This window comes from Uloborus diversus, chromosome 7 (assembly GCF_026930045.1).
Source record: "Uloborus diversus isolate 005 chromosome 7, Udiv.v.3.1, whole genome shotgun sequence".
Lineage (NCBI taxonomy): Eukaryota > Metazoa > Arthropoda > Arachnida > Araneae > Uloboridae > Uloborus > Uloborus diversus.
This window is the reverse complement of record NC_072737.1, coordinates 15,354,550-15,375,482: the sequence shown is the minus strand read 5'-3', so window position 1 is coordinate 15,375,482 and position 20,933 is coordinate 15,354,550. Positions and strand designations below refer to the sequence as shown.

General features: G+C 35.2%; 1 protein-coding gene across 2 annotated transcripts in view; it reads right to left on the bottom strand.

Annotated features, from left to right (window-relative positions):
• LOC129225741 (SEC14-like protein 2) overlaps positions 1 to 20,933 on the bottom strand; it is a 91,482-nt gene that overhangs the window by 46,029 nt on the left and 24,520 nt on the right. Inside the window, exon 1 of one of the 2 annotated variants that reach the window (XM_054860241.1) lies at positions 5,090 to 5,244. The exons of the other annotated variant lie outside the window; for it this stretch is intronic. Within the exon in view, the coding sequence (XP_054716216.1) occupies positions 5,090 to 5,133 (44 nt within the window). The 5' untranslated portion in view covers positions 5,134 to 5,244. Of the gene's footprint in view, positions 1 to 5,089; positions 5,245 to 20,933 lie in introns of those variants that run through there. 2 annotated transcript variants of the gene reach the window in all.

The following is a 20,933-nucleotide window of genomic DNA, read 5'->3' as shown; positions in this document are numbered from 1 at the left end:
AATTTGAAAAATGCTTTAAAAAATAAATAAATAAATGAACTCGCAAGAAAAAGAGCTAAAGGGGATATATATATATATATATATATATATATATATATATATATATATATATATATATATATATATATATATATATATATATATATATATATATATATATATATATATATATATATATACATAACATTGACTGAGAAGGAACATTCGCCATCATTGAAAACAATTCTAGAAAAGAAAATAAGAAAAAAAATTGCAATGCTGCCTCCTATTTGTCGAATCAACGAATCAAAATGTTAAAAAAATATTTTTTGGGGAGTCAAAAAATGACCTCTGGTGACTTCCCATGTGGGCGACTCTGGGATGGTGGGGGGGGGGGGCAGTGTCTTTAGTTCGCCAGGGGCGCTAGACCCCATAGTTACGCTACTGAAAAATTCTGCTTCACGTAAAAGTCCTCATTTTTTTCCACTTCTGAATGGGGTGGTTTCCTTCAGTCAAAAGTACTACTTTTAATAATTGAAATGGATAGAATGAGCAAAAAAAATTACATGGACACAGAAAATACTTTCATTTTCCCAACAGTTTTTTTTTAAATTAATTTTTTAAAATGTGCGATTTTGAAAACAAGGCGTGGTTTTTATGACGTCACAAATGATGCATTTTGGCGCATCTTTCTACCACGGTTCCATGTTATGATAATCAAGCAGCGAATTAAATATTGCGCTCTACGCTTGCTATCAACCCTATCGTTGCCAATACACGTGAGTAAAGATGCGAATTAAATATTTTGTTCTGTGAATGGCAACATTGAATGGTATTTCATCATTTCTGATGTCACACGACAGAAACGTAAACAATGAAAGCGCACCGATTTAAGTATTTTTTTTTTAAATATTAACTTAAACAAATTATTTAAAAAATGGTCAGATCCTATGTTTTTAAGCTTGCTCTTTCAGAAAAAAGAACTTTTAAAATTTTGGAAACGACCCCATTGCTCCACTTATACCCGTGCATAGGAGGTAATTGAATATTATAAAACTTGATTCATTAAACGGATACTGAAACAAACGGATTCGGAATCAATTGTTCCGAGATATACCACCGATCCACCTTCCCGGGTTTCATTCTCACGACGGTGTTCCATCAACTACGAAAGTAGGTTTGTGGCACGATGAACAAAGGCTGCTGTCGCAATCTGTTTGCGCATCGGACGAAAACTACTTTTTGTTTTGCTTTTTGCTTCCTGGCCGGCTTACTTTCACAACGATGGCAGGTATTCGATCGAGAGCTCCACGAACTGAATTGCGTTTTACACGCCTTTTTGAAAGAGAAAATTACTTGTTTGAGGGAAACAATTTCGGACAGCGTGACAGCAAGAAGATCCGAAGGGAGACAATCCTTTACTAAAATGATTTTCTTTTAACTTGCGATAGAAAACCACACAGCATTAAATTGAAATTAAGCAATGTTATAAGTGAACAAATTTTGAAACAATTGCAGATCTTTGTCATTGGAAAAAAAAAAGATAAATTAATTTGAATTTTGGCTTCTTGAATTCAAATTATGTTTTTCGCTATCACGAGTGTGTGTGTGTGTGTATGTAGGCGTGTGTGTATTAACCAGGCATGAGTGTGTGGGTATGTGTGTAGTTATACGTATGTGTATGTATGCGTGTGTTTGTGTCTGTGTGCAGGCATGAGTGTGTGTGTATGTGTGCGTGTGTATTTGTGTCTGTGTGCTGGCATGTGTGTGTGTGTATGTAGGATATGGACGCAACCTGGAGACGGTTTTCGCTAGAGGAGCAGCATCGGAAGGGACCGGTCGACGGTGGTGCTGCCGAGGGAGGCGGAAGGGGGGGGGGGAATAAAATCATACGAATTCAAAACAGTCAAATGAGAACGATAAGCAATGTGATTGCTCAAACAAAAAAAAAAAAAAACTCGTAGCCCCGAAACATGGGTATAGATTATTTTTTATTACTCTGCGAATTTGTCACTTTTTTAATTCAATTTTACGAATTGGCTTAAACATTATTCATTTATTTTTCATACAAAACTATCGTCATAAATTCTTGGAATTTAAAAATAAAATATTAGGCACTGAAAAGCAAAGGGATGTAATTGGCAAAATTAAAAATTTGGAGACAACCAGAAAAAATGGTAAATGAACGTGTCCTCTGTCTTGGGGCAAGAGATAGTACTAGTAGCCCTGTAGGTGCTGCTATACAGCCTGATTTAGAAAACTTTTCAATGAAAGCTATAGGACCTTATCTTTAAATATCTTTTACTCAAAACTAGAAAATGCCCATTTACATCCCTTTGCTGCTCACTGCCTTATATATGAACATTAGTTTAATTTTAAACATAATAAAATAATTTTAAAATGATTGATTAAACATAACTTTAATTTTTACTTAAACTATCTAGGTGAATGTAGCTTCTATTATTCAATATTATAACTTGAATCAACGGAACATTTTTGTTAGTTTATGATTTCCGATTTAACACACTTCATTTTCAGGACGTTATCAACTTACATATATTTATGTCTATACATCGGTATATAACAACGGTATATAAATACCTTTACAACGAATATCAATACAACGAAATATCCAATTCAACGAAAGAAATTTTCAATCCCAAATTAATTTCCATTACATTACCTGAGTTCCATTATAACGAAATTTCCGCTCTAACGAACAAACTTTTAGTTCCCTTAAAGTTCGTTGCAGCGAGATTTTACCGTATATATAGTATTTAAAGGGCACTTTCCTGTAGGATTTATGAGTGGAGCTATACGTGCTTATCGAGCTACAGGAAAATACTGTTCAATTACCGACTAGATGAAATGGCAACTTTCCCATATCTCGGTGGATGCATCAGGGGTCCATGGCTGTAAAGTATTTAAGATACATCCACGAAAGATTTAATCACGTTATGAGTCAATCGCTTATAATTATTTCAATACAATTTAGTTTTCAAACTTTCTGAAATATTGTTCGTTTTGTGAATAACATTCTAACAAATCAGGCTTTTAAAGTTCAGAAGGATATTATAATTGCAAATGTAACTTAGCCCATCGTTTATCTCTTTTTAATAAAAGTCAAAGACGATACCAAATCATCAGTTGGACCAATTAATTTGGTATCATCTTTAATGGCTGCTTGCCAATTTCCCACTTGGAACGTGGTCGGACAGTAAGTATGTACTTAAGTTGCATTGAAAAGCAGCAACAAACATTGCCGTTTCCAAGAAACTTTTGAAACAACTATGGATCAGAAGAAATGATATTTTTATCGTAATATAATAATGATATGTTTAACGGACTAATGCAATAGTAATAGTGCCGTATGATAATAGTAACGTAAAACTATATCGAAAACTAATGATATCTTTTATGTAAAGGTATAATAATAACTTCCTATAATAGTAATGTAATTAATAATATCTGAAGTAAAAATAATTGTGATTTATAGTATGATAGTGACGTTAGATAATAGTAACGCATATAATAATGATATTGGTAACGGAATAGCATAACTGAAAAAGTGACGTAAGATAATAGTAATGTTAAATGATATCGAAAATGACAAGTGTTTTATAATAAAGGATATCTTTAGTGACGATAATTGTGATGTGTAACATAATATTAACGTTACATAACAGTAACATAATCTTGTAGTGGGAACTAATGAAGTGTGTAACGTAATCTACTTTCACTTAGAGATTGATTCTCCTAGAACTAAACTAATTCCTGACATGCATGAATAATAAGAGATTTTTTGTACCCTTGAAATACCTTAATAGGTTCAGTTTTTTTCTTTTTTATTTCAATCTAGAATTGAAGGTCAGCTCTATGTTTTCAACAGCGACGAGAAAAGATAAGGGAAAGAATATGCAAGCTTTCGGACAGACATCATGGATATTTTATTCCATAGATGACGCTCCCTGCATTTATAATGGCTGCACTAACCTTGGGGGCCAAATAACATTCAGATAAAACTTTTTTTAAACGTTTTTCTCTTCAAGGAACGGAAGAAAAAAAATAGTAATTTCATTCGAACGAAGACTCGCCTACATTACTTTTTGAGTTAGCAATTAAAGGAAAAAAGAAATTTCAGTCCTATTGTTTGAAACAAACAAATAGGCAAAAGAAAACATTTTCTCTAAAATGTATGACTCGTGCGCTCAAAGTAACAAACGTAGTTCGCATGAGTATTTTAAACATGCGAAATTTTAGAAATTTGACGAAAGTACTTAATGAAAGTAATTTTACTTGTATCTTTATTTTCATTTTCAGCCACCGGAAGCTCAGAAAAGCATTATTTTAAACCTTTTTATGTTTGAGCTTGTTTCCTTTTTAATTAATAAAATAGGGAAGAAGAGAAAGTGAAATATTAATTTATAAAAATCTGCAAGAAAGGCTCAATTTTAATCGAATTAGCAATAGTCACTAACTGTAAAATAATTCCAAAATGAAAACAAAAAGGGAAACGAAGGGAAATAATTTATGAAAAGATTGTTAAAAAAGTGAAAGAGAAAATCTCCTTTCCCTCAAAAAACGTATATAAAACATAAAATACATTTCAAATACAAACTCACATAAAATTGAAGGAATAAACACAAAAGTGTGCAGTATTGTTAGCGCAAAGCTGCTAGAAGCAAAACAGTGCATACATATTCAAGAAAAAACATGCAATAGAAAAAGCAAAACTCTCGAGTACAGAAACCACACCAAAATAAGGCGAAAAAATTAATCTTGTTCATGTTTTTCATTCATCTTTTCGCCTTATTTTGGTGTGGTTTCTGTATTGTTAAACTTGCATTTTCTATTGCTTGCTTTTTCTCGAATATATGTTATTATTTTTTTTTCTTTCTGAAGAAGTTTTTACATTTTCCTATGAAATGCAAAAAACGCATCAATCTATTAAATTCTCTCCTGGACACAGCCATATTTTTTTTGATCAAAATAAATTTTTTTTCTGTTTAAAAATCCTGAAACAAAATGAGTTATTTACGATCCCACGCTCATGTGCATCAAATCCATTAAAAACGCTGTTTCGCTCCTACAAAAATTCTCTTAGTCTTACCTCTCCTCTTCCTCCTCGCTCCATGTTTGCCGCGTCTGGTACATGACGGTTCGTATGGTGGGGGGTTCTGGAAAAGGCACGTCTACCTGCCAGGAACGGCGAAAGCGAAATGAGGTGAGAGAGCAGAGCGAGGCTGACAGACCTGTTGCCGTGTCCTCCCGCCTTTCCGCGATCTGGAGCTGGGAGGCCGAGGAAAGCGGAAGAGGAGAGCGTAAGGTGCCTTCCGGGCAACTCACCTTTTGTCCTCTCTTTCCCCATCTGGGGTGGGAAGGGGTGGGGGGAGGACGATCGGATAAAAATTTCAGGTCTTTTGTAGTTAATGACTGATTGTAAGTTGTGAAATTTGGAAGTTTGAAGTTGTCTCTCTGCTTTTCTTGTGTGGGCATACAAGTAAGGCCCACTTGGGACTTGTTGTTTATCATTTTTTAAGGCAATAATAAAATAATTTTTAAATGGTTGATTAAATGTAACTTTAATTCTTACTTAAATTATTTAAAGTGATTGTAGCTCCGACTATTCAATATTATAGGTTGTGAATTTTGGAAGATTGAAGTTGTCTCTCTGCTTTCCTTTTGTGGGCATATAAGTAAGGTACACTTGTGACTTGATTATCATTTTTTTAAGGACAATAATAAAGTAATTTTAAATGGCTGGACGAGATGTACACAGGTCCAGTAGGGATGCCCCCCCCCCAAAAGCAAGGGCGCACTTTTCCTAAATATCGCGAAGGCCACACTTAAAAGCAAGAGCCCCCCCCCCCCAATTGAGAAAAATACCCCTCAAAATCCTCCTTAAAAATTTCAATAGCCCAGTCTGTGCTATGTTCCTCCCTTCCCCAAGTGGGCACCCCTGGGTCCAGCTGGTCCGTGGACCTGGGAACCATAATTTAAAACGCATCAAAATAGGGTCGAAGTCCAGTGTTTTAACGGAAGTGCTTCCACGACGCAGACCCGCATTCGCCAAGCGTGCTTGGGAACTAAGCTCTGGGGGTTCCGCATTCGGTTGACCACCTAATCAGATCATCTGCTTAGCATCCCAGAGCCCGCAGTCACGTAAACTGTGATGGGTACAGTTGGCCTTGGCCCTCATGGGCTATTGCACCACTGAGTTACTTTTAAAATAGGATACATTTCTTTCCTTCTCCCTTTTTGGGGGGACTTCTACTTCAAAAAAGGCGAAATTTCTTTGGAGAGGGCACCAAATTTTATCTCGACCTCGGTATCGCCGAGCTCTGGACATGCAAACACAGACGCACACATTTTTGGAGCACTTTTTAAGGAATAGTATGCTTCAAAGTCAAATAAATTCCCCAAAAGCAACAACCAGAACTTTATGAAAGGTTTTTTTCATTCTTAAATGATTTATTTTGGTTAACTTTTCGCAGCAGTTCTTATATGTTATCTTTCCTGATTATAATGCAGCTTGTTTTATAGTTTCTTCTCTGTCTTCTAAAATATTGCTCGAAAATAATGTCTTTCTCAACCTGGCAAAGAAGAGGCACTAAGTCACAAAAACAAAACTAGCTAAGAGACAAGTTTAGAGTTCGTCTTTTGTGATGGTTGGTATCACTGAACTAAGAGTTCAAGATCAATGGGCGCCAGTCGTCAAGTGGCAACTAAACAAAGGAAGTGAGGACTAAACATATTTGTTCATACATTCAATATTTGTTCACACAATATACATTCAATAATTAAGTAAAATATACTCGTTTTTCGGACAAAATCCAACTACCCGAATGGAGTAGGGTACTGTACTGTATGTGGGGCTGTACTGTATTTTAACACTCTGAATAGAAAAAAAAAAATTGAGTAGGATTGTTTTTAGATCTTGATTTTGAAATAAATTATATTGCGCTCTTCATTTTCCAGTTACAAATTTATTTTCCTAGAATAAGTGATGTCTAATAATTCACTCCTTGAATGCTCATAATATGTAAGCCACAAGTTAAATTTCCATGTGGAAAAAGCCAGAAGGTTAAATGTTAACATTGGAGTTTCTTCCTTCGATTCAGAGATAACAACAAAAATCATTGTGTAAAAAGGGTTAACACAAAAGATAACCACAAATCAAAACACAACGCTGCGAAGAAAGTTACACACATAAACCGAGGCATGTGTGACCCTGCTGTTTTTTACCACAGGGAATCTACCTATGTTTCGGATTTGTTGATGTAAACAATCAAGAGTTCGTTTTTCGTCGAAGCTTCGGGAACGGGATGGTAATAGCCTTGTTTTCATTCGCTTCGCCGAACAACGCCGGTTGTATTGATACTCTTGATTCTGGCGGGAACGCTACTTTTCTCCTTAAATCGTGCGTGTAATTTATTGTGTTATCTCATCCTTGCGCTGTTGTTGCGACAAACTGCAATCCGGTAAGCAGCGTTTCTTCGCAGAAAGTGACTCACTCGTGTGGAGGAGATGGTTTTGTTTTTCAAAACAGCGGATGCGGAATGCGGAAGAAGCAGAACTTTCTCTTCAGCTGAGGTAAAAACAGGGTTATCGGCAAGGGCGGACTGGGTCCCGCAAGAGGTCCCAACCTTGGCCTCCAAAGGGCGCAAAAAAAAGGTGAAAAAGAAAAAAAAGTGCAATATATATATATATATATATATATATATAAAGCGAAAAAATAAATGAAGAAAGAAAGAAAGGGGGGAAAACCGATTGTACACAAGTTTACGGGTTTAAAGAAAAGAAAAAAAAATGTTAGCACAAAAAAAAAATAAAATAAATAAAAAAATAAAATAAAATAAAAGAATAAAAAATAATAATAAATAAATAAATAAATAAGGAATCTGCACTAAAAAATAAAATAATAAAATATTTTTTTTTTAATAGTAAAAAAAAAGAAGAAAAAGGGGTTTAGCTTGAGGGCACATAGGCGCGAGGGCACATCGGCTTGCGGGCCGGTTCGCCCCTTGTTATCGGTAGAATCAACTACAGTCAAACTCGCTTATAACGAGCTCTGATGTAACGAGAACCTGGATTTAACGAGCAAATCAGAAATATTTAGTTGGTACAGTGCTAAGTCTATGGGAGCACTGCTCGTTTTCAACGAGCAAAACCACGGACATAGCGAGCAATACTTATGAATTTCATAAAATTTCTGTTAAATTCCTTCAGCCAAATCAGCTAAACCTTTCTTAGAAAATTCCGTGTAACATCCCGAAGTCCCGAAGAAAGGTAGTCATGAGTCATAAATCCTGAGAACAAGTGATTTGCATTACTCTAAGTTTAAAACAATTCAAATCGAAAGAAACACACTAAAAAAAATAGGTTTTAGTTGTATAATGATGCATAAAATACACCAACAAAAAGCGTTAAGTTTTAGTTAATTGGAAATGGAAGTTAAGGGAATGAAAATATGTATTATAATGTGATTAGGGAAAACTGATTAAATGGAAAATATTTCGACAGCACAAAGATTCAAACAAATATTAAAAATCTGCCTTACTAAAATTTACGCGAATACAACATAATGTAAGATGCCTAAATATAGAAGCGCTAAGTGATTCAAATAAACATAAATTAATTGAAAAACTTCAAAAATACGTGGATTTTGTTGTACGAATCTAAATTAATAAGATTTTTCTGACTTTAAGACTCTTGCACCAGTTTAATTATTTGCCAACTTCGTGCAAATCATTCATTTTTTTAAACAGAAACTTCACAATAACAAATTCAACTAATAAAATATTAGACTGAGAAAAAAAGAAAGAAATTAAATCAGACATTGTGTATATAAGACAAATTCCAAATGTAGATGCAATACGTTAAAGAATCCTCCCCCTGCTATTTAAAACAAACTTTATTTTAATTCATTTTCAGAGGTCACGTGATATCATTTTCAGAGTAATTTGAAAATCTTTAACTCAGGCGATAATGTGTTGTTTCCGAAATTTTAAAAGTATTTTTTCTGGAAGAGCATGCTTAAAATCCCAAGATTTAACCACTTTTTAAATAATTCGAAAAAGTTTAATGCGCAGATTGAAATTCATTTTTACGCTTCCGCACATGATATCACAAGCGATGGAATGCCATTCACTGATGCCATTAGCGCACAGCGTAAATTATCATAACCTGCAACGCGGTTAACAGCAAAGCGTGAACATTTAGCTCGGTAATGGAATAGTGCACCAAACTACATCACTTGTGTCGTCATAAAGACCACGCCTTATTTCCAAAATCGGACATTTAAAAAAACTAAGTAAAAAATAACTGTTGGGAAAATAAAAGTTTTTTCTGACTCCATGTTATTTTTATTCATTCATTTATTTATTTTTTGCGTATTCTATCAATTTCACTGATTAAAAGTAGTACTTTTGACTGAAGGAAACAAACCTATCGTCAAATAAATTTAATTCATAGCAGAACGCATTGAGTTAGCTCGAAGAAAGGATCTTTGTCGTTTTTAACTTCATCTTTCCGGTTTCAGGATCACTTCTCGATTTTCCGCAATTTGTGGTTCTCTCAGTAAATTCCAAATTTAAACTAACAGTTCAGTGTATGTAACCGAAATCGTGAGCCCAGTGGGGATACAGCGTAGCGGAGAATCTTATCTTCACTGCTTTATCAGTCTTCGAGCAGGAAAAATCCTTCTACATTCAGAGAAAAGGGCACTCAGTGTTACTCAACCTTTTTTGACCCGTAAACCGGCAAAAGCTTTTGAAAAAAAAAAAAAAAAAATCCACGGACCGGTGATGCTTTTTCTTTTTTCTTTTTCTTTCTTTTTTCCTTTTTTGCCAAAAAACAGAAAAAAAAAAAAAAAAACGAAGAATATGTGAGTCATTCTATGTCAACTCACACATCTAAAAAGTGAGTGCTCACGGATTATAGCCAGGTTTTGCAGGCACATACCCATTTACTAAGTGGTATTAATATATATATATATATATATATATATATATATATATATATATATATATATATATATATATATATATATATATATATATATATATATATATATGTTTCCGCATTATGTTTTCCGCAATCACGAGCGTGTGTGTGTGCATGAATGCGCGTGTGTGTTTGTGTAGGCGCATGTGTGTGGGTGCGTGTGTGTGTATATGTATGAATGTGTGTGCGTGTTGTGTGTGTAGGCGTTCGTGTGTGTGTGTGTATGTAGGCATATGTGTCTGTTTGCAGGCATGAGTGTGTATGTGCGCAGACATGAGTGTGTGTAGGTGTGTGAGTGTATGCGTGTGTGTATAGGATATGGACACAACCTGGAGACGGTTTTCGCAAGAGGAGCAGCATCGTGAGGCCGGTCGACGCGACGGTGGTGCTGGCGGGAAAATAAAATGATAGGAATTCAAAACAGTCAAGTGAGAACAATAAGCAATCGTGATTGCTCAAAAAAAGCTTTCGACTCGGCGACAGTCCAACACTTGTGAAAAGAATTTGTGAACGGCTGAGGTTTTGTTTGCCTTTTTTACAAAATAATAAATGAATTAGTAATTATATGTATAAGTTAAATTTTACTTGGCGTTTAAAAATTACAAAAAAAATTTAAGCGATAAGAATAAGAAAAGTAATCTTCAGGAATTTTAAAGCCTTCGATTCAAGCTCCTTAGTCCCGAAATCTTTCCGATTCTGATTTCACGACTTCGATTTTTACTCTACAGTCCTGGTAGGATTACAGATTGGGAGGGAAAATGATAAACAGCGGAAGAAAATGATCAACAGCCGAAGAAAAGCGAAACGTCGGAACAGTTAAAATTCCCACTCTTGAAATTTTAAAGCTTCCGACTCTTACTCCTTTACCTCAAAATCTCTCAAACTCTGACTCCACAGCCTTACGCCTAACATTATGTACACACAAACAGAAAAAAAAGAAGAAAAAATCACCTTTTTGGTACAAAAACCTGACTCCGAAATACTGCTATTAAGTTTTGAAGCGTGTTAAAAATTACATGTTTGAACTACATGAAAATAAACAACATTACTTTTCAGTCCCACCAATCTAATCATTTGAGCAAATGATACGGAAAGAGCATATTTTTCCCGATTCGATTAAACCACATGAAAAATGATGCAACTAAAAAACACGACAGAAAAGTGTTGCATTTAAAAATGCAACGCTAAAGGATAACTCAATGAAATGAAAAACATACAAGCAGTGCAATAATTTGAATAATGTTTTAAATATTATCTAATATTAAAAGGGAAAACAGATAAGTTATGCAATGCGTGCTTCAACTCTTAACTTTCTAAATTAATTGGCAAATTATTTCAATTAATGCATAATTTATTATTTCCTTATATTCCTTCCTTAAAAACTAGTAATGGAAATAAACAATGATAATACTAACAATTTTCTGCATCAAAGGCGTAGCAAATGCGTAATAGTTGCATAATACTAGAGTTCAGAAGACTATCGCATTGCTCGACTGATGTTTTAGAAACTTTGCTTCATCTTTACTAATAATAAAGCTGAAAGTCTCTCTGTCCGGAGGATGTCTGGATCCCTGTGACGCGCATAGCGCCTAGACCGTTCGGCCGATTTTCATGAAATTTGGCACAAAGTTAGTTTGTAGCATGGGGGTGTACATCTCGAAGCGATTTTTCGAAAATTCGATGTGGTTCTTTTCTATCCCAATTTTAAGAACAAAACTATCATAAGATGGACGAGTAAATTACGAAATTATCATAACGTGGAACGGGAACATGGGCGCAAGCCAATTGGCGAGATACGAAATTATCATAATGTGGAACCGTAACATGGGTCCAAGCCAATTGGCGAGAAAATTCACCATACATTATTTGTAAATATACAGGCGAACCAAAAGACCTTTTCAATTTTTCTATCGTGCGGTTACCACTAGTATTCTATTTTGCTTCTATGCTTCTATGCTAAGGGGATAGTGATGCAGATGATTCCGTTCTTCGTCAGATATTTAGGGGAGAGTGTTGTACCTTTTTTGGGCAATAGGATGCTGTACCTTGGGATACATCCTGTTGTGCTATGGGGAAAGTCTTCGTGATTCAGGAAACAGCCATATACTTGAACCAATTTTGCACCAGAAAGCAAAATAATAATTTTTTTCATTGTAATTAATTAAATTGTTGCATCTCAACTCTAGACATGATGCGCATGTAGCGCCATCGCAATTGTTAAAAGACTCGCACATTTTGCTTCGGCAGTCGTTACCTGAAGACCCAGGTGCAGGTGCACCGAGATTTGTTTACACATTATGTTTAGTTGCATAATAAAAGTGTTCTACCTACGTTTTATCAATTTACCTTTTTAAAAATACAATCCACTATAAATTAAACAATTGAACCTTACCATAAATCATGAATAATTAATTATGAATAATTACTCCCTACACAACAAGGGCGCCCATATGCAAAATTGCAAGGGGCGGGGACTCAGATATTTTCCCCGTGTGTTAGGAGGGTATTTTCTTCATGGAAACCGATTTCAGGACAAATTAGTCATTAAAATATTTCATTTTTAATAACTTATTCATTAAAGGCTGGAGAATAAATGTTTTTACATTTTTGCAAAGAAAAAAGTACCAAAACAAGTAAATTCTCATTTCAAGGGGGGGGGGGGGGGCTCGAGCCCCCCTATATGGGCGCTTTTGCTACACACAAACACACATACCCCCCACACATAAACACACATGCCTACATACACACACTCGTGATTGCGAAAAACATAATTTGAATTAAAGAGGTCAAAATTCAAATTATTATTTTTCTTTTTTTCATATATATATCCTCTGCACTTTGGCTTTACTATACAAGTTTGGTTTCCGTTGAAAACAAAGCACGAAAAAAAAGTCAAATTCCAGCATCTTCCTATTAGTACAGAATCTAAAACACGTTTCTTCAAATGTCTCAAAACCTGTTTTTTTTGCAGATACTGCGCTTAACCATCCCACAGATGATTAGTATCAGAAACAAATAGGAAAATAAAAGTGCAATTATTACATAGCTATGCATAGCAAGTTGGAAAGGTAAAAGCCATTTACATAGAAATAAGAATAAAACTCTGGATCTTATTGAACAAAAATGACGACACTCTAATGAAGATATTATACTGCCTCGGGGAAACGCAGTGGACGAAAATTACTGTCATCGTTTTAATAGTTTTCGTCTTAATGAAAAATGAGACATGAGTAAATTCATATGCAAATGACAAGACTCTTGTAGATGATTGATACTGCAAATTTGCGTGTTTTCTTTTAGTCTTTTCAAGCTTTACATGGAGTAAATCTTCTGCGTTACAATATTGTTACAATGTTTGTAAATAGTAATGATATTTATGTACAGTAATTATTTTTATGATTAATTTGTTGTAATCTGGCAAAATTTGGCGTTTATTCCATTATCTTTCAACTAAATTGTCTTAGTAACGTAACCTGTAAATAGTTTCTTATAACGTACATACAACCCCCTAACATTCGACTGAAGTATACGTTCCCCCCATTTCTGAACGATAAGATTTGTGAATGGAATAAAATGAAAATATGAGAAATTTGTAGAACATTGTGGGGTTTTCTGGATATTTCTTTGCTCGGTATAAAAGCCGTGTGGCATTTGAATGAGAGTTAGTTTTGCTTTTTAAACTATCCAAGTTTCATCTGAGCCGTTAGTTCTGTTATTGTGTGTATTAGCCTTTGTGCTGTGTTTTTGGCGTATTTCGATGTAAATACGTGTGTAACCGTTGAGTTTACGGTGTTAATTGATATCTACCTAATTGCTGCGATTAATTTAGCAGTTGCTAACGATATTTCTTGTACATAGTAGTAACTAAGTCTCCTGTGTTTTTTCAAGAACTGTGTCGTCATTTAAAGAATTTCTTGAAGTAGCTGAACTCGTAACAATTTGTTTTCGTAGCTATGAGGTTTGTTTTTTCATTCTGAAATGTTCAATTCGTTAGGCCACAATGTTGTATACATTAAGGGGAAAAGTCCATTAGGAAGAAGGGTGTGCTTGATCGCCCGCAGGCCTTCTTTGTTAAACTTCATAATGAAAAATAAACTTAGTTCGGGTAAGTCTAAGGCCCGACTAACTAAAAGTGAGTCTATAGGCCTACAAAAACTTCGAGGCCCCCTGAAGACCCAAGCTCAGTCGGAATGCATTTTTAGGGGGCACATTGTCTATTACAGAACTATAGGGGTGCCCACTTGGGGGGGGGGGGCATGGTTCAGACTGCGCCATTGAAATTTTCAGGTTGAGGGGTATTTTTCATTTTTTGTGGGACGGGGTGCTCTTGGTTTAGGGTGCGGGGGGGGGGGGGGGTCTTTGCGATATTTAGGGGGTGCGCCTTTACTCTCAGGGCACCCCTGAAAAACTATATAAATCATTTATTATATGCATTCACATGAATCCCTCTTGGGGCCCCTCATAATTGTAGCATGGTAAATTTCTCACTGGTAGGATTAATAAAAATTCTCCTTTAAAAAAGGTCTTTTCCAGCTAAAAAGTCATTATTTTTAAATTACTACTTTAAAAATACATATATTTTTATATAGTTGCAACACTATGCATAATTCTTCAAGTAACTAGGGGCCCTATAGGAAGAGGGGCTCCCAGGCCCAGGCGGCCTATGCGGTAATCAGGCCCTGGTTAAATCTAACATGAACGTTTATATGAACGCTTGTAAAGGTTAGCTTACATACTAGGTGCGTGGTGGCGTAAAAATGATATACAGTCGGACCTCCATATATCGAAGTAGCAAATTGCCGGAAAAAAATCGATATATAGAAACAATCTTTTTTTGTCATAAAAATCTCCTAAAACATTGAAATTAAAGCTAATTTTCGTGCATGAAACCTAATTTCTAATTTATACGAGCATCGGATTAAACGAAAGTTAATAACTGAAAAATTAACAGAAATTACATTTCTGTGCCTTCATACAACTTCATTCTTTGGCAGTTCAACTTAATTTGCAACATGAGGGGATTTTTGTTTTTGACAATGTAATCGAGAGAAAAGTAATAAATCAATCTACTTAACTTGAATGATTTTTACTGAAGCTAAAAAGACTAGGAATGATAATTAACAGACAAAAAGGATAACTTGAAACAGATTTTACAATGTTATTGGTTACAACTAAGATTTGAAATAAACTTGAGGGAATTCAAGAACTCCAGGACGGAACAACGACCTATCTACACACTCCTCAAACCCAGATTTCTTATGAGTTTCTTAGCAACCTTTAGTAAACATAATTTTGTCCCCTAACCTTCATTTTTCATGAGACAAATGGTCTAAAGCGGAAAAAATCTGCGAATATCTCGAAAAATAATTTCGATATATAGTGATTTTTTCGATATATAGAAACAGTTTTTCTATGTAATGAACATTGAAATTTGCTGGGATTTTGATATATAGAAAATTTCGATATGTGGAAGTTCGATATATGGAGGCTCGACTGTAATTAATAGTAACAGAACATTAAAGTTTCATAATTTAGAAGAAAGTTTTTCGTTTGAGAATTCTGTAATATTTGAAACGAATTCACTTAAAATTACTACTACGTAAAACCTTGATTTTCTCCAATGCTGTTATTTTGAGTTGTATCACTTTCCTTGCTGCGGTGCGAAATAAAAGATCTGCTCAAAATCAGTGATGCTGACGAACAAGTTAAAACAGCGTATTTAATCATTGTTAAAATCGATGTGAACTCAAGTGGTGTTACAATTTGGCGGATACTTGGCGATACATCGCCAGTCTTTTGGTCGCCAAGTTTGGTCGCCGAGTTTTGTCGCCAACTTGACGACAAATTTGGCGATTTTTTTTTAAAATCTGGTTTTAATTTGGCTACTGTTGGTGATATTTAGATAGTAAACTATTGAATCACATTAAAACTGCCAATAATGGGAAAATGACATTAAATTGGAGTAAAAGGAAGTCATCTGATGCACACATCAGCTCATTTCGCTCACATTTTCCTCCTAACGAATTTTAAGATTGTTTGGATGTATGACTGCTGGCTGTCCATCAAATTAAACAAGCTGAATATGAAATGGCCTTCAATGAATATTACACGAAACAAGTTAGTGGAGTGGCGGTTCAGCGGCCTGTTTCCGCAGACTGAGAATCACGCGAGATAATTCAAAACCTGTCTTTGAAACGTAATAGTTTCAGTTTTAACTGCCCGAATTGCTTTGTCATTGAACGCATCCTACCGTGATTCATATTACATTAGTTTAAACCTAGACCCAAACAAGCAACGATAAAATTAACTAGTATGTTGTGGCTATCACGAAACTTTCTTCTATATCTTTCTTATAATTGTATTCCCTCCCCATGCTTGACGAGGAAGCAATATTTACAACAAAAACAAAATTACACACGCAAAAACTTGATGACCATCCCAATTCCCGATTTAAACCGAAAGCAAAGCAAAGAATAACATTGAAAGTTATTTTAAAAGACTTGCTTGAATTAATTACAAATATTTTATTTGCTAACGAACATAAGATGGCAATAGTTAAAAATTTTAAATCATTGAGATAATATTTCCGATCATTTCCATACAATTAAAATCACGAGAAATACGCAGACGACAGTTTACTATTTATCTTTCTTATTGTTGCATTAATAAAGCTATTTTTATTCGGAAAAAAAAAATCAGCACCTCTTGGAGCGATTGGCGTCAAAATTGAACCAAAGTCTGTTTACATATAGATTCCCATTTATTCCAAATTTCATCCAGAACGTAGCGAGATATGGCACTCACAATGGAAAAAAAGAATGTTCGATTGCGCCACCCCGTTTTCAGCTGTTGACACCAAAATAAAATCAGCTCTTATACCCACTAAAGACTACTTGCCGATAAATTTTTGTTTGATTCTGATCAGTATTTCTTGAGATACAGCAGTCACAATTGACGATAAAAAAAACGTTCTATAACTCAACCCCCGCTTGAGCTATTGACACCAAAATTGAATCAGCACCTGTTCCTGTTAGGGGCAACACATGGACCAATTTTCGTTTGATTTCACCAGTTACTTCCTGGGTAACAGCAAGCACGCATAACTCAAGAAACGTCCCATTGCTCCAGCTCCCTTGGAAGAATTCTTGCCAAAAACCAATGAGCACAAGTTCACGTAGGGGCACATATGTGTACCAAATTTCGTTCGATTTCATGCGGTAGTTTTGGCTGTAGAGCGGCCATAAAAAACTGGTCACACACATACGTGACACACACACACACACACACACACGGACACACACAGACAGACATTTTCCAATAATGGTCGAAATGAACTTAGCACACCTCAAAACGTTCGAATCCGTCAAAATTCGAAAATCTGCACGAATCCAATACTTTCCTCTACATAGTAGCTATAGAAGAAAGTAAAAATTAAAAACAAAAACCCGACTGAGTCGCAACTGTAGAATCAAGAGGGAAAATTAAAAATCGTTTTAAAAGCCTTATATTATTCGAAATCAAATGTCAAGTAATTTATTTGCTATTAAATAGAAATTGGCAACAGATAAAAATTTTAAACCATTGCGCTTTATTTCCTTGTCGTCCAACAATCGCATGCCGTTAAACATTTGCTTAAAAAAAAAAAAAAAAAAAAACGTAATAACTCGAATTCTATGGAAAATGGAAGTTCCAAACACATTCTATCTGATATGAAAAATAATTCTATTTATTTTGGTGTTAAATTTTAAAATTTTCAACTATTTTTTCACTGCAAAAATTGCAAAAAACTTTTAAGAGGTTTTTAATTAATATGCTTAATTGGGGTGATAATTTGTGTCATCCGAAGATGCAACCCAGCTAAGAGCACCCTCGATCTCTTTTCGAACAAAAAAAAGTTTTTCAAAATCGGTCAATCCATTTAAGCGCTAGAGTGCCAAAAACAGATACACAGACACTTCAAACCTATAACCCCCCTTCCTATGTGTGTCGGGGGTTAAAAAGTCATCATGATCTTGAAACATTGTATTTAGGCGAAATATGTGACAAAAAACCACCTGGAGACCGTAACTCAATTTTGATAAAAAGTGCAGGTAACGACTTTCGTGATTCGCACAGGAGTAGAACAGCTTACAGCAAAGCTCATGTCAAACAAATAAAAAATCTTAAAAAAAAAAAAAGAAAATTAATTTGAATTCTGAAATTTTGAATTCAAATTATGTTTTTCGCAATCACGAACTGAGACAGGACCCTACTCATTGGAGTTATTGTTTCTAGAAACGGCTCCTGTCCCCCCCAAGTCTGCCTCTCCTCCTGGGCGGTTACTTGTGCATAGTTGTGTGTGTGCGTAGACCTGTGTGTATGCACGTAGGCGTGTGTGAGTGGATGTGTGTGAAGTCGTGCGTGTGTATGTGTGTGAACGTGCGTGTGTATGTGTGTGAACGTGCGTGTGTGTAGGATATGGACGCCTCCGACCAGGAGAAGCGGATAGCTCAAAACCGTAGCAGCCGCGCCGCGCCGCCAGCAGACGGTGGGCGGTGGTGCTGCAAAGGCTTCTGGTCCAAGTTGAAAAAGGCACGGACACCAAAAACTGTCAAATAAGAACAATAAGCAATCGTGATTGCTCAAAAAAAAAAAAAAAAAAGGGAACTGCAAAATTAAAACAAAAAAGAAAGCAATTACAGAAGCAGACACGTATTATAGCTTGACCACGAAAAGAAGGCGAATGACCTTGAAGCAAAAACATCATTTGTATCATTTGTAATAGGGTGTCTGTTATTATTATTTGGAATAGATCGGATTAGCGAGACCATGTCTCTTACTATTCGGTGCTTTCTGGCAGATTCTACCTATTACAAATGATACAAATTATGTTTCGCTTCAAGGTCATCCGCCTTCTTTTCGTAGTCAAACTTTACCATGTATTATTATGGATACAATAATTTAACCATCCCCTCTTTAATGAAAAAACTTTTGAAGTCATTGACATCCCCCCCCCCCGACAAATATACTCCATTTTAATGCAGGCAGTGTTTTTGTTTTTCTTTTTAAGTGTCATGAATTAGCTCGAAACGATTAAGAAAATAAAATTCAAATATTCTTACAATAGCCTAGCGTAGTTCTTATTGATATTAAGCACAGAAGAAAAAAATATCTAATTTAATGATTCTCAAAAATGTATGATTCGTCAAATTTTGCTGCATAAGTGTCCGCTTAAAAAGTAATTTAAGATAATGAATTAAATTAAAAATTTAAAAAAAAACGCCGACTGAGTCGCAAATGTAGAATCAAGAGGGAAAATTGAAAATCCTTTTAAAAGCCTTACAGTATTAACTAGTATGTTGTGGCCATCACGAAACTTTCTTCTATATTTTTCTTTTTTTCCTGATCCCTCCCCATCATAGACTAATAATAAGAGTAGACCGAGCTTTCTCATTCTTGCTGATGAAGAAAATTGGTTCATAGATGTATCATGTGACTAGTGGAAGGGCTTGGCGAAGACTTTGGCAGCATGGTTGCTAGATGGCAGCATTATCTATAGTTTGGCACTCGACATGTATTTTAAGACAATGTGTTTTCATTAAAAAAAACTTCCAGGTGCAGAGATTGAACTGTTTTTCTTTTAGTTATGCATTATTTTGACATTAGTAATAGTTTTTCATCAGTTTTCGGTAACTTTTATTTCATTTGGAGCTGTCAGCGTTGGCGTGAACAACATGGCGTAAACGTTTTGCATTAACGCAAAAATGTACTAATCGGTATCTTAAATTGAAACTGTAGGTAAAAATCTTACCGTTTGCTGATTCTTCTAGGTCGCTTGCATCTTTTATTGCTTAGAGAGTTATTGAAATTGACTAAAGAAAATGTACAATACTATCTAAACGAAAAACTCACTATATTAACAAAATATTTACAACTTAGAATAACAAATGTACAAATTGGACTCCATAAAAGATCAATCTTCCGTGTTCCATCAATTCTATTTATTTTATTTCGCACTGGCGTTGATCGTCTGCTATGATTAACGCCCGCTGTTGCTAGGATATCCACCAGTCACATGGTTTGGTTTATGAGCAGCAAAAGGGTTGCCATAGCTCAGTCTACTCTTATTATTAGTCTATGCTCCCCATGCTTGACGAGGAAGCAATATTCCCAAGAAAAACAAAATTACACATGCAAAAACTTGACGACCATCCCAATGTCTGAATTATTGTAAAAGCAAAGCAAAGAGCGAAAATTGAAAGTTATTTTAAAAGCCTTGCTTGAATTAATTACAAATATTTTATTTGTTAACAAACATAAGATGGCAACAGTTAAAAATTTTAAATCATTGAGATAATATTTCCGGCCATTTGAATACAATTAAAATCACGAGAAATACGCAGACGACAATCTATTACGATTTATCTTTCTTATTGTTGCATTAATAAAAATATTTTTATTCGCAAAAAAAAAAAAAAATCAACACCTCTTAGAGCGATCGGCGTCAAAATTGAACTAAAGCCTGTTTACAAATGGATTCACATATATTCCAAATTTCAACCAGAACGTAGCATTACTTCTTGAGATAGGGCACTCAAAATGGAAAAAAAGAACGGGTGATTGCGCTACCCCCCTTTTTAGCTGTTGACACAAAAATAAAATCAGTTCTTATACCCACTAAGGGCTACTTGCCGATAAATTTTTCTTTCATTCCGTTCATTATTTCTTGAGATACAGCAGTCACAATTGACGACAAAAAACGTTCTATAGCTCAACCCCCGTTTGAGTTATTGACACCAAAATTGAATCAGCACCTGTTCCTGTTAATACCAACATATGGACCAAATTTTGTTTGATTCCGCCAGTTACTTCCTGAGGAATAGCAAGCACGCATAACTCGAAAAACGTCCCATTGCTCCACCCCCCTTGGAGGAATTCGCGCCAAAAACTAATGGGCACAAGTTCACATA